Source organism: Balaenoptera borealis (assembly GCF_965194805.1).
Source record: "Balaenoptera borealis genome assembly, chromosome: 7".
Taxonomy (NCBI): domain Eukaryota; kingdom Metazoa; phylum Chordata; class Mammalia; order Artiodactyla; family Balaenopteridae; genus Balaenoptera; species Balaenoptera borealis.
In genome coordinates this window covers 107,449,938-107,464,041 of record NC_138864.1, presented here as the reverse complement: position 1 = coordinate 107,464,041, position 14,104 = coordinate 107,449,938, and the positions used below count along the sequence as shown (strand labels likewise).

The following is a 14,104-nucleotide window of genomic DNA, read 5'->3' as shown; positions in this document are numbered from 1 at the left end:
ACCTTGCTGCTTCAACTCTAATCCTTGAAAAGGTGACCCTATACACATGGAGGATAACCAACCCTGATTTGCAAGCCCTAAGGAAGCCTTGCTATAGTCTATAATCGATGCAAACATATTATCTCCATCCAAGGAGGGAGCAGAGTGCAGGGAACCTGCTGGTGTAGGAATTTCTAGATTTTTGTGCCTGTCTGCGTTAACGGCCACCTTGGCTTCCTCAAAACAAATAAACAGACTTTTTAACAGTGTATGTGGGAAGGAGGTTCATTACCCTAAAACACATGAATATAATAATACTGCCATTCTTTAACCATTATCGTTTATGATGATGATAACGACACTGGCAGTTGAGCTATTAAATGAGTGGGAGAGTTGGGGGAGGGGGCAGAGAGCTGGGAGGGCAGGAGAAAGGGAACTACAACTCCCAGAATCCCTCGAGAAAGCCCACGCCACGGCCGCGGCGGCCCACCCCTTTCGCCAGCTGGGCCCGCCCCCTCCGATGACGTCACAGAGGTGACGTCACGGCGCCCAGAGCGAGGCTCGGGTAGAGAGGCCGACTGAGCTGGAGTCGTTCGCTTGTCGTGGAGGCTGCTAGGGAGCCGGCGAGAGGGTGAGCGGGCGAGCAGGCGAGCAGGCGAGTGAGCTAGCGCAGGCAGGAGGGAGAGTCGCGCGGCGCAGAGGAGCGCCGGGTCCGGGCAGCGGAGACTCAAAGCCGCAGAGGGGCAGCCCGAGCCGGGCGCCGCGGGGTCCCCACCCCCACTCGGCCGGACGGTGCCCGGTGTTCCCCCGTGCGGGGGGCGGCGGCGGCGGCGGCTGACGGGACCGGACAGGACCGCGGGGGTGTTGCCACCTCCACCGAGGATCCGGCGCGGCCGCGGGCTCCTCAGAGCCGGGGCCCGGGGCCCGTGACAGACGGGCCGAGGAAGGGAGAGAGGCGGCGGCGGCGCAGGCGACGGGGAGGCAGCGGCGACACCATGTCATCCCCTAGTCCGGGAAAGAGGCGGATGGACACGGACGTGGTCAAGCTGTATCCTTCGTGGACTGGGAATTCGGGCTGTACGTGGGGGGCGGTTTGGGGATGCCCAGGGCACCCCCTGAAACCTAAGCAGGGACCCAGGGGCACTCCAGGCCACTGTCCGAGGCTCCCTCCCCCCTCTCCCTCCCCCCAGTGCCTACGGAGGCTCCTTGGCACCTCCCAGGAGCCGAGAGCCTTCTCAGCTCCCCCTTTATCCGCAGCACCCCGAAATGTGCGTTGTTCCACGCTCTTTCCTCACCCCCAGTGCCCGTGACTTTTCTTCACGACGTTTGGACTCCCAAGTAGGCCTTTTTTTTTTTTTTTTTTTTCTTCCTCCCCCAGGACCAGCCGCCTCTCTTCACCACCGAGCCCACCTTCTTTTTCCTGTTTGCTCGCTCTGGATTTAGGGACTCGAGGTAGAAATTCCCGAGAGCGAAGAATTCCCTTTCTCCTTTTCTTGAGATGCCTCCACTCCCTCCACTCACAATGCTTCTTGAACTGGGGTAACTCAAGTGACCTCCTTTATCCCTAATTCCTTTCTATATTAGGAAGAGAGTAGTCTGCTCAGTGCCCCCTCTTGTAATGAAGAGCTCTGAGTGTTTTAAACCAGAGACCCCTATTAAGCTTTCTGGTCCTTAGAAGAACCCCACTGTTTTTCTTCCTACCGACAAAGCCTATCCCACCCATAGTTGTATGTGGTGAGGACCCCCAGTCCCTCCAGCAAGCCACCCTCCATATTGTGGCTATGACAGCTGAGGGGGAAGGAGAGAAAGAGGATCTCCTTGACCAAATAGCCCCTGTACTAGCCACTTAAGCAAACTCTCCGTATGAGAATAAGGTTCTTGGGGAATAATTGCCCTGATCTTGCCAAGTGACACCCTTTATTTTTCTACTCCTCCCCCGCCCCCCCTCCCCAACTTTATGTACTTTGAAGGTAGCAGTGGGAAAGCTATAACTGATAAGAGTCCTTCAGGCAGTGGTTTTGGTTGGAGTCCAGGCTGATTATTTCACGACCAGCTTGAGAAATTCGCGAAGGTTCCTGTGACAAATCGAGACATTTTTGGAGGGGTGATTTAGAGAGTGGGGGGAGAGAGGAAATGAGCCCAGTGTTCTGAACAACTAATCCCTGGGGAGAGGGGGACCCGGGGGTGGGGAGTGGTAGTGTGTGAAACGCAGTTAAAAAGTCCTGTCTCCTGCTTCTGTCTCTCCCTCACCCCCATCCCCCCACCATTTCCCCCTGTTGCAGGGTTTTGTTTATATAACTCAAGTTGTTTGGCTAGATTCTTCAGGTGAATTCCTTCTTTATTCCTTTTATTGTTGCTGTTTTTGATTGGATGTTTTACCTGTTTGTAGAGATCAGTGATTATTGTTAGATACTCAGTTATGGAATTCGCTGAAGTTTTTAAAAAGTAGATTTTGCATTTGGTTTGGGAGTGGGGGATGGGAGGGAAGTTGCCTGGGCAAGTGATTTTTTTTTTTTCCCCCACCATAATCTTTTCAGGAATAAGGTGTTTTTCTCCTCACTCAGCAAAACTTGATTAGAAATTAGGAACAGTAGATGAACTTCTAAGTTTTAGGGTTTGAAGTTGAGAATTTTGGGGAGGTGGGAGTGGGGATTAGAGAGAGGAGCAAGTAATAAAGTATATATTATGTACCAAATACATGTCTAGGCACAAATGAAATTGACTCTTTATGAGCTGTTTGTGGCTGTGATTGAGTTTTGTCAATGTGTGAATGATACCAGTAACGTTGGCTTTTCATAAGGTGGCAGGAAAACTTGTAACTATGGCTGTGTGTACATTTTACACAAAGCAGTATCGGGTTTTATTTTTGTTTAGAAACTAGGAAATGACATGGTGGCAGAATCTGAGTTATTTTTATCTTGAATTGAGACTTGCTGTCACACCTAATGCAAATTTCTACCTAATGTTTAATTGGGATGGGACTGGGAGAGAGAATTCCAGCTGTCTTTGATCAATGTCAGATTCTCAAATTGTAGACATATATTTTCTAGAAGACTGAGGATAAAGGGTGAGGCCTAACTTGACCTGATGCCTTTTCCATACAGTGCCTTTTGTTCATTTAGTAGTTGAGGCATCTAGAATGATTACCGTATTTAGGAGTCGGGGTGGGGGGGGTGGAGAGGGAGAGGAAAGCAGACAAAGAACAGCAGGGTGTCTCTCTTTTTTTTCTTTCCCTAAGTGGCTTATTTCATAGCTTATTTTTAGTAGAAGATGAAGAAAGGCATAGATGCATTGGCCTTCTGTTCTTTCCCCACCTTCCTCCTTTCTGACAAAAGAAAGCAGAGGCGCTTTAAAATCATAGATGTCTGAGGTAGGAGGACAACAGCCTCGGGATTTAAAAGCCAGGGGTTATCTTTGTTTCGTGTTTGTTATTTTCTTGTCTAAGTTCAATTTTTTGTATTTCCTTTTGTGTGTGCATGTGTGTTGTGGGCGTGAGAGATTTTCTGGCCTCCTTTCTCTGTTGAATTCACATTAGTAGGCCCAAATGGAGACAACAATTTTTGAGCAAGGTACACTTACCACAGAATTTAAGCAACACACTACTAAAATGAATACAATGGTGTGAAAGGGCCGAGGGTTGGAAATGAAGGAAGGTGTAGAGGAAGTAGGAAAGGTCTGAAGGAATGTACTTGCTTTTTGCCCCTCAGTGCCCCTTGATTTCTTTGGTGTGGAGGCTGATAGCTGGTTTCCTTGCAGTCTCCTGTTTCAGCCCATTTTTGGATGTCTCCTGAGTGTAATTATGCCACCACGATTTACAGCCTGGCAGGGAACCTGTATAGTAGGAAGGTAGCGGTGTGGGGGGTAGGGAGAAAAGAGGATGTGTAACTAATTGGCCACCGCCTTCCACCACCTCGTTGGGTTCTTTTGGTCTCTGGTTGTTTTTTGGAGTCGGTGATATTTCTTTTGTGACGGGTTGGTAGGAGGAGAGCTGACTTCCAAGTTATGGAGGGAGTGAGTGTTTTGCACCGATGCACTTAATAATCTGCTGGGCGATTATGTTCTGAAACTCTGACTCATTCATTGTTTCTCTTCTGATCCTTTGCTGAGGGTTGTGCAAACCTCAAACTGATGTACATGACTTGGGCCCTGTAGGAATGTGTCCCAATCAAGAAACTTGCAGTGAGCCCAAATCCTGTGGAATGGTGGTTGAATAGTGTTGCCATTTGTTTGCAGAGTGAGGTAGATTGGTGATAACTGTGCTGTTCCCAGCCTGGCAAGCTTTGGGGTTTCCATCTAGAACCCGGCTGATTATTTAGATTGTCTGAGAACTGGGACTCTGGTGACCTTAAAGCGTGATTTGCCCTAAAGGAATATCGGTTTAAGTTCTCCTGGGTGGAGGAACAAACAGCTCAGATTACACGGGTTTCCTTGTTGGTGGGGGTTACTCGTCTCACCCTGTTGCACAGCCTGGTGATCCTTTTATCTGTGAACCAGTGGCCCCTGCTGAAGGCTGGAGCTGCTTGTTTTGGAAAAGCGTATGCAGGCAAAAGGCCGCAGGCACAGCTCCTCACAGCTCATTGGCTGCTCTGTTACTACCCGGAAAAGGAGGAGGGGCGGAGCTCCCAAACAGCTGATGGAGTGTGTGACCAGAGTGTGTTTATATACAAAAGAAGCAGGGGCTGGGGAGGCCTTGTGAGTGGTGTTACAGGATCAAGTGTGTTTTCAAGGGGTAGAAAGAGGAGAGGAAAACCTGACCTGTTAGAGTACAAGAAATGTTCAAGGTTAAATCAGAAAAGTGGATCTGATAATAATGGGGACTTGGCATGCGCTGTATTTGTTATTGGTGTGAGATATTGGAACTTATTTTTATAATACCAAGAGTTTTCAAAGAGTCCCTTTTTCAGAGGGAGTGTGGTAACTTAAAACTGGATAGCTACCAATTTAAATTTATTTAACTGACTCCTGCAGGGATTCAAAAGTATGGTAGAAATGTAAGCTTCCCCTACAAAAGCTTTAAGAGTAATGGTCAGGAAAGGGCAGTGTCTTATACTAAATTCATTAACAGCGTTAGTGAATCTTACAGAATGCTGGTTGTCTGCCTTAGGGTTTCAGAAGCTTTCAGTAGTAAGTTCATCCCCTCAGATGTTTCCGCACCCTCTTTGTGCCTGGCTTGGGGCTAGATGCTGGGGGTTTAGTAGTGAAAAATTTGGTGTGTGCTTATGTAACTAGTTAAACAATTTTTGAAAAAATCAAAGTACAGACTGTTTATAGCAGGTGAGCACTGTATGTATCACCTTGCTTTTTGAATAACTTGTATTTACTTTCAGAATTGACTTCAAGAAATAGAAAGTTTAAAGTGAATTTTATGTAATGCGATGTATAGGGATCTATATTTCTGTTATTTAAAAGATTGATGTTAAAAACTGAAACAGAAACAAACATTTAAAAGTGTAGCCATTTGTCTTTGCCTTCAGCTTTGGTATTTTGCTGTTAATCAGTAGTTTAGTAACTATCCCTAAATTAGTAGTCTTTGTTGCTCTTTAATTTGTGCTCAAAGTGTAGACTGTTTCGTTATCTTAACTAGCTCCAGTGTCAATTGGGAACCTGTGGTTTGCCTTTTATTTCCTGTGGTCTCTGTTTTACTGAGATGATGAGATGGAAGGTAGAACAGTTTTATGGTCTTCAAGCTAAAAGTTAAAGCTTTGGCAACTCCCAGTGTTCTGAATTTGTCTTCTCTGCCTAGATTTTGGTGACAAATATAACATACTGGTACTTATTTTGGTTAAGCAGGAACCTACATGAGTAAGCATTCACAGGTTCAGAACATCTGATTCCTGCAGTACAGTTCTAGTAAATTACACACAAGCCTAAAAATTCAGCTTTTAGGGGAAAACAATCTTTGCAGATGTGACCCATAAAAATCCCTTACCCTGTTTGTGTGTGTGTGTTTTAGAAGAACCTGGATTTGTTAGTTTTCTAGTGTTGTGAAATTTCCCCAGCACCTTGACCTGCATGATATATCTATATATTAAATGTATATATAATTATATATATAATTTAGTATCTTATCTCAGTCTTACCAGATTTGATGGTTCCAAGAATCATTGGATTTTTAGGCATGCAATTCAGACCTGCAAAAGTGCTTACAGTGTAATAGCTCTTTAACTGTAGACCTACAGTGTACATTTCAGTAAAGTACTTCAATGAAAAAACTTAATTGGATTATACAAGTAATAAGAAAATTGAGGAAAATATAGGTTACAAATATAGGTTCCCCCCAGGATGTATTATTGTCAACCTGTTGATCATACTGTATGTGCCCTGTTTTTGCTTAATATTTTTGCAACTATTTTTCCCATTTAAAAATATCAGATTTAATAAATAGCTCATGTAATATGCCATTCCATGCCTGTGCCATTGATTTAATTCTTTGCCATTTTTCTGTGATAAATAAGATTGAAATTAACATCTTGTGCATAAGGCTTTTCTTGCATTTTTGGATTATTTCTATTTTCCAGAAATGGGATTCTAGATCAAAGAAGGTAAGCCTTTGAATTAAAGTATTTAATTAAAATTCTTGAGGCCCCACACTCAGTGGTCTCTCACTTTGTTCTGTTGTGTTTTAGTTGGTCATTTCAACACTGAAGCAGTCAGCCTGGCATGGTGATGAAAGATGAGTTCTGATCTCTATTTAAATTTTCATGTTTTTTTGTGATAATAGTGATTTTTGAATTAGGGATACTTTTGTACTTCTCAGAGTGCCTACTGTGAGTTGGTAGGTTAAACATAATACATTCATAAGCAGATAAATCTGACTGGCAAGAGCTGTAGAATTAGTTTTGGTGACTTGATTTTTTTTTTTTTTTTTTTTTTTTTGCTTTTGTCTTTTATTGAGGTATAATTTGGTAAGTTTTGACATAAGTAGCACCCATGAAGCCTATCACCACAATCAAGATAGTGAACATATTCATTTTCCTGAAGTTTCTCTTGCCCCTAGGTAGTCTTTCCCTACACCCGCCCCCATCAGATTAGTGATCTGATTTTTGTCACTGTAGATTATTTTGCATTTTCTAGAATTTTATATAAATGGAATCATACAGTATATACTCTTTTTGTGTGAATTCTTTCCTCATATTTTTAGATCCACCCATGTTGTTACCATGTAGTTCTTTCCTTTTTTACTGCTGACTACTATTTCATTGTACGGCTGTACCACAATTTGTTTATGCATTCACTTCTGTGGACATTCGGGTTATTTTCTGTTTGGGGCTATTACAAATAAAGCTGCTGTGGATATATGCTTTCTTTTCTTTTGAGTAAATATATAGGAGTGGAATAGCTGGATCATGTGATAGGTATAGGTTTAACTTTTTAACAGGTAGCTTAAATTTAACTTTTACTGGTGATGGTGTCTATTTCAAACACAATTATGTTGTGACATTGAATTCCTGTTTCAATTGTGTGTTTTAAAGGAATCCCATTAAATAGCATGATCCTAAGCACTGATTTCTAACCTAACTCTGTCAAAGCTAGTTTTGTGGATGCTCTTCCATTTCCCCCATTCAAAATTACTGAATTAAGTTTTCATTGTGAGATGTTTTTCTCTTGTGACCCTTTGAAGTGGTACTTCAAGAATTATAGTCACAAATATCTGTTTTATTTTTGCATTTGCTAGTAAGACTATACTTTTGTGGAAAGGTAAGCACACTTTTTGTTGATGGTACCCTTTTCTTTTTGTAGAGTATTGATAAGAATTTTTTTTAACATTAGTTTTACTTAGCACCTCCACTTACATTTACAGCAGTTTACAAGTATTTACATAGGTCTCTGTTAAGGTCTGAATAGTATCTTCAATTTTCATATGGACTAAACTCAGGTAAAAGGAACCCACAGCAACTCAGTGGTAGAACTGGAAACAGATTCTAAGCGGGCATCCCTTAATATGTTTTCCTGGAATCTTTTTTTAAAGTTAATATTTAACAAAGTGGTGGGGCTTTTTGTTTTGCTTTTTTACTTTTTGGCATCCTATGTAAATTATTTTATAAGTTAATTATTAGACATTGCCATAATGAAAAATTAGACATTGCTTTGTAAAACTTGTTACTGTCACATTCTTATAAATTACAAACATTTGAATTTAGATATAGGAGTTTACATGCACGTTGCTTAAAAAGTTAACATCTTATTCCTGACAACTGGAATTTTTAGCTTGGCTAACAAGAAGAAAGACAACCTGTTTCATGTTGGAGTCAGTGACAGTTTATTCGGTGGGTAGACTTCGGTTCAGTCTTCAAACACGAGGATGGTGCTCTGAGCATATATATTAGAGTGTATTAGTTCCAGATTGCCGAAGTGTAATTCAAGTGCAATGTAGAAATCTTTGAAAACACAGAGAAGTCACTGTGTACTTTTGAGAGGCTGTTACTTTAGTGATTCTCAGGTGGGGTATGAGAAGAATTGTTATACTTTTATGGGGGTGCTAAGGTTATTAAAGTTTCTTCTTGTACCTCATCAGATGCTTGGGAAAGGTGGCTGGTTGTTTGCAGACTGGTGCTCGTGGGAGCACCTGCCCAAGCCTGGCAGAACCCAAATCCTCAAGAGCCTGTGGAAAGCCCCACAGGACAGTTCTGTGCACATGAGGGATGAAGGATCCTTTCCGCCTTCCCGTGCTTTTTAGGTATCTAGGGCATTGGGTAGGTGGTTTGAATAGGTGCTACTGATCTTTTGACCTGGCCCTGCAGTGAAGTCAGGGAGGAGTAGGAAACCCATGTGAAGTGGAGAGGCTTGGCTGGACTTTGTCATCATCAGGACAGGCATGGCTGGTGGGTCTGTCTTTGGGCTCACAAAAGGTACCTGGACTGTAGCACTTGGAGGGACCATATTTAGGGATCAGGGAATGGAATCTTTATGCCTTTTGTTCAAATTCGTGGTTTCTAACTTTTAAACCACTTTTAAGGAGGCATTATGTATCAAAGTAAGAGATATTCCCTACATGTGAAATTGTTAATGTTGTAAATTATGCATTTTCTTTTTAGTATTAGGCAAAGTGTTTCTTTTTTCATGTATTATGTTTTTATCATGCACACTTTTCAAGGTTTCTTGGATTATGAAATCTTAGTTGATGTAATATAAATAGAAAATTAGATACAGTGTGTGCCTGGTTCATGTTACTTCATGAGCAATTGGGTTACTACTCAGCTTAGTGAATATAGATTTAGTTGTTTTGTTCAGATGGTCCAGTATAACTTTGGTTATCTGAATATTGCTTTTTAATCAGTTGACTTTCTACTGTGTAGACAGTTTTGAAAGGTTGATTAATTCAGAAATTCGGGTAAACATTTCCATTGCAGTGTCTACCTGTAGAACGTTGAGTCGGTTAGAATTGTGTTCATAAGAGATCACCAGGCGTAATATAGTTAGATATATTGCTTTATGGTCTTATAGACTACTGAATGTTTAGTACCCTTTTGCTAATCTATTTATCTAAATCTGTAAATAAATTAGTAAGTCTCCTTGGCAACAAAGCTTGAAACTAGATCACACTTTTTGTTTCACTCCAAAGGAAAGAAACTGGATTGGCTTTTTTTCGTTAACAAATGGTCACCTTCAGAGTCTCACAGCTGGGAGTTGGTACTCGGTCAGATCACTAATCCAAACTAAGGCTCCTACAATGAAATCATCCCATGATGATTTCTTGGACATTTTGGATCTTTATTACAAATTATATTTACATTGAAATGGATGAACACAGGAGGGAAATTCATTTTAAATGCTTGTGGCATTTTCTGACAAAAGGAGTTTTAACTGTTTATCTTAATTTGGTGGCTGATCTCAATGTTGCTTTAGAGTATATTTAAGTAAGTATATTAAAATATAGAACATAATGTATATTTGATCACAGAATTACTGATCTTGGCAACACAGTTTTGACATTATTAGCATCTGTTGATTTTGCCAACTAATTCATTCAATTCACCAGAGCCACCATCTTGATGATAATAAGAAAAAACAAAAAACAAAAACCCCCTGCATTTTGCCTTTCTATTCATTTGTATCCTTAGAGATTAAAAAAAAAACAAAAACAAAGTACTTTTAAATCAGGTTTGTTTTATGAATGGAAGAAGGAGAGGAAGTAGACCTTTGAGTGTGTTCTTTTTTTTTTTAACAACTTTATTGGAGTGTAATTGCTTTACAGTGCTGTGTTACAAAGTGAATCAGCTATATGCATACATATATCCCCATATCCCCTTCCTCTTGCGCCTTCCTCCCACCCTCCCTATCCCACCCCTCCAGGTGGTCACAAAGCACCGAGCTGATCTCCCTGTGCTATGCAGCTGCTTCCCACTAGCTATCTATTTTACATTTGGTGGTGTGTGTGTTCTTTAGTCTCATTATCTGGATTGCCGCTCTTGAATGCTGTCTTTGATTATCAAATGACATATATTTAAGTATACCTATATTGAGTCATTCACCTTTTTGTGAATACTTAACTTGCTTTTCTCTTTCTACAGCCTCTTGGGTTAGAATAGTTATTAGGTACCAGATTCTGTCTGTCTTTGAGTAATTAATGTGGCTTTTCCTTTGAGACTTAGCTAAGAGTTTTGTAACATGTTAACAGATATATATCAGGAAGACTATATTGGTGGCTCATAAAGACTAATTTCTTTTCATATATTTCAGTCTGTATGTCTTTTTTCTATTAGTGTGCCTAGCTTATATTTTGACTAATTTCTAGAAATCAAACAAGAGAGTTAAAATTACTGGCAGGAAAGTACACAAATAAACCTTTGGAGAGAAGGTGTTTCCTTAATTAAAAGTAGTAGTGAGGTCCGGTTCTTTTTTCTGGAAGTTTGAAAATCAGACTATACTTGGCCTATTTCACTTTGTGCAATTTGGCAATTATATATCAAACTTGAACTTACTTATGCTAAAAATGTATAATAGCTTACAACTTTGGTATCCATTCTCTGAAGGTAAAAATAGGCTATGCCTTAGATTTGTCTTAACTCTGTTCAGTGGAGTGAGACATGATGGAACTTGGCACCTGAATCTTGAGTTCTTACACTTTTAAAGGCCCTTGTCTCTCATTGCCTCCGAAGAATTTGGTTTTTCTAAGCTGAATTTATACAGTCTAGCCAGTGTTTCTGAGATTCAGGAGCTGCTAACTGACTGTATTTAAGTCTTCAAGGTAGGAAGTCTAGAGGTCTCTCTCACTCAGCATTCTCCTGTGCTCTTCAGGCAAGATAGGTAGGAGTAGTCCCCTGCCCCATGGGAGCTGATTCCTGGGATTAAGTTTTAGCCCCTTTGCATCTTTTTCTTTTCTTTTGGCCCCGCTGCGTGGCATGCAGGACCTTAGTTGCCCAAACAGGGATCAAGCCTGTGCCCTCTGCAGTGGAAGCGTGGAGTCCCAACCACTGGACCGCCAGGGAGTTCCCCCCTTTGCACCTTGTAATTCAAAGAATGACTAACGAAATACCACATCTACTTGTGCTTATTCTCCATTTTGCAGGGTGATCTGGTATATATGCTCAAGCCTTTGAACTGGATTATCTTAATTGACAGAGATACATGTCTTATCTTTCTATTTGCTTAGTGAAAAATGGAGTTAGAAATCCTATTTTTTATAGAATCAAAAGTTAGTGTATGATTTATGCTTTTAAATCGGGGCTTATTACTCATTTGAAAGAATTGGGTAAAGCGTAATGATTTTAGTCTGTCAGTTCTGGCTGGTTTATTTCTTAAATGTCATTCCTATAGTGTTTTGTCAGCTCTGATGAAGTTCTGATGACATTTTATTATTTGAAGTTAAATTTTAGTAGGTATTACACTTTCATAGATTTTTAGCATGTTTTTCTACTTGGAGAAAACCTGGAATGCAGATAATAGTATTATAAAGCAGTGGTTGCTTTCTGAATATAAGGGCTCCTTGAGTTGAAATTAATAATTCTTTTTAGGCAATATCGTTTGTGGCCTTAAGTAACAGTTTGAGAAATACTAATGCTTGGCTGTACTGCTTCAGATTAGGAGAGTAAACTCTGGTAACTTTGTTTTTATTATTGATAGAAAAAATAAAAGCCAAAGTTGAAATAAGGAGTCTGCTTTTCATCTGTGACTTATAAAATCAGTTTTACTTCTTAGTAATCACATTTGTTATGTGAAAAATAGAATAAAAGCAGTATAGCCTAATGCCTCAGTTAATTCTATTTATGAATGTGTCATAAAGAAAAAATAAAAATGACTTTAATAGGTTTTAATATAAATGTTATGTTATCTCTTTATAACAGTAGATTAGATGGCATTGCATTTGGTATTCTTGAGATGTCTGAATTGTATATGCCCTGTCAATAATTTTAAAATAAAGTAAGCCTTGTAAAAGTGCCTGATTTATGAAAGCTTTTATCAGGATAGAATGGCAGCATGCTGTTCTTTCAAAATTTTATGTATTTAATTACCTAAATTATATTTTCGTTTTTAAAAGGTAAACTTAGGGAATGTGAGTATAATTGAGTAAAAGAATATGCCCAGAACCAGGGTAGGATCCCATCAGAGTTTGAAACAGTTTGGTACTTAAGCATCTAAATATTTTTTACCTTTGTCCTTTTTTTTCCCCTAGATCACATTTTAAATTTTGACATAGAGATATTTCTGTTATAATGCCACAAATGCATTACTAAAATATCTTGCATTCTGCAAAGTCATGAAGTGGAAATAATAGTGCTTATAGATACCTTACATCTTTTAATACTCTCCAGATATTTAAAATATATCTTTTGAGGAAAATTTAGTTGCCTACATTTTTATTGATATTTAAACTGAGTGTCTCTAGTGGATCAGTTTTGCTTTGTGTTATGGTAATTTTAATTATTAGTCTCAAGACAGCCAAGCATGTACTTTAGATGCTTAGTTTCTTAAAAGTTGGGATGATTTTTATAACAGAAGGCTTGAGATGTAAGCTGCCCTGCCTTTTTTCTCCTGTTTTTGCCTTATTGTTTTGATAGCTTTTTACTTTTTTTAGGTAAACTTTTAATTTTAGATTTACGGAGACGTTGCAGAGATGATAGAGTTCTTGTACCCCCACCCAGTTCTGGTCACCCCTGTTATTTATATTACCGAGACGTGTTTCAAAACTAAGAAACCAACGTTGGTATGTTACTGTAAACTAAACTCCAGGCTTTGTTCAGGTTTCACCAGTTTTTCCATGAACGTGTTTTTTTTCTGTTCCAGGCTTCCATGTAGGATAACACATTAGTTAGTGGTCATGTCTCCTTAGCTTTCTCTAGTCTGTGACAGTGTCTCACTCTTTCCTTGTTTTGCATGACATTGACAGTTCTGGAGTACTGGTCGGGTATTTTTTGGAGTGTTCAATTTCAGTTTATCTGATTTTTTCCCCTCATGATTAGACCTCATAATAGTGAGGTATTAAAATTTAGCCAAGGGACTTCCCTGGTAGTGCAGTGGTTACAAATCCGCCTGCAGGAGACATAGTTTCGAGCCCTGGTTCGGGAAGATCACACATGCCGCGGAGCAACTAAGCCCGTGCGCCACAACTACTGAGCCTGCGCTCTACAGCCTGCGAGCCACAACTACTGAGACCGCGTGCCACAACTACTGAAGCCCGTGCGCCTAGAGCCTGTGCTCCTCAACAAAAGAAGCCACCGCAGTGAGAAGCCCGCGCACCGCAACGAACAGTAGCCCCCGCTCGCCGCAACTAGAGAAAAGCCGCGCGCAGCAACAAAGACCCAACGCAGCCAAAAAAATATTTAGCCAAACTCATTGTGGGTTTTGGAAAGAATACTGCAGAGGTGAAGCGCTCTTCTTATCACAAGTCGGGTGTGTGTTGGGGGGTACCTGTGTCCTCATGACGTTACTGGTGATGTTAACTTTGATCCACTTAGTTTAGGTGGCACTTGCCAAGTTTCTCCACTGTGAAGTTACTATTTTTCCCTTCTGTATTCTATTCTTTGGAAGCTAGTCACTAAGTGTACCTGACACTCAAGGGGGCCAGAGGAGTTAGGCTCCACCTCCTGGAGGGAGTAATTGTTTTTGACTTTTGATCATAACGTAATAGTGCATTAGTCTTAGTTATTAGTGGGTTTTGTACAGAACTTACACTTGATTTTGAATG

General features: G+C 40.6%; 1 protein-coding gene across 2 annotated transcripts in view; it reads left to right on the top strand.

Annotated features, from left to right (window-relative positions):
• The first annotated feature begins 510 nt into the window (after positions 1–510).
• The window catches only part of UBE2H (ubiquitin conjugating enzyme E2 H), a 102,605-nt gene continuing 89,011 nt past the window's right edge, over positions 511–14,104 (top strand). The window contains exon 1 of one of the 2 annotated variants that reach the window (XM_082399259.1): positions 511–1,027. In XM_082399259.1, coding sequence (XP_082255385.1) covers positions 975–1,027 — 53 coding nt within the window. In that variant the 5' untranslated portion in view covers positions 511–974. The remainder of the gene's footprint in view (positions 1,028–14,104) is intronic. The other variant, XM_082399258.1, reaches the window with a different exon arrangement.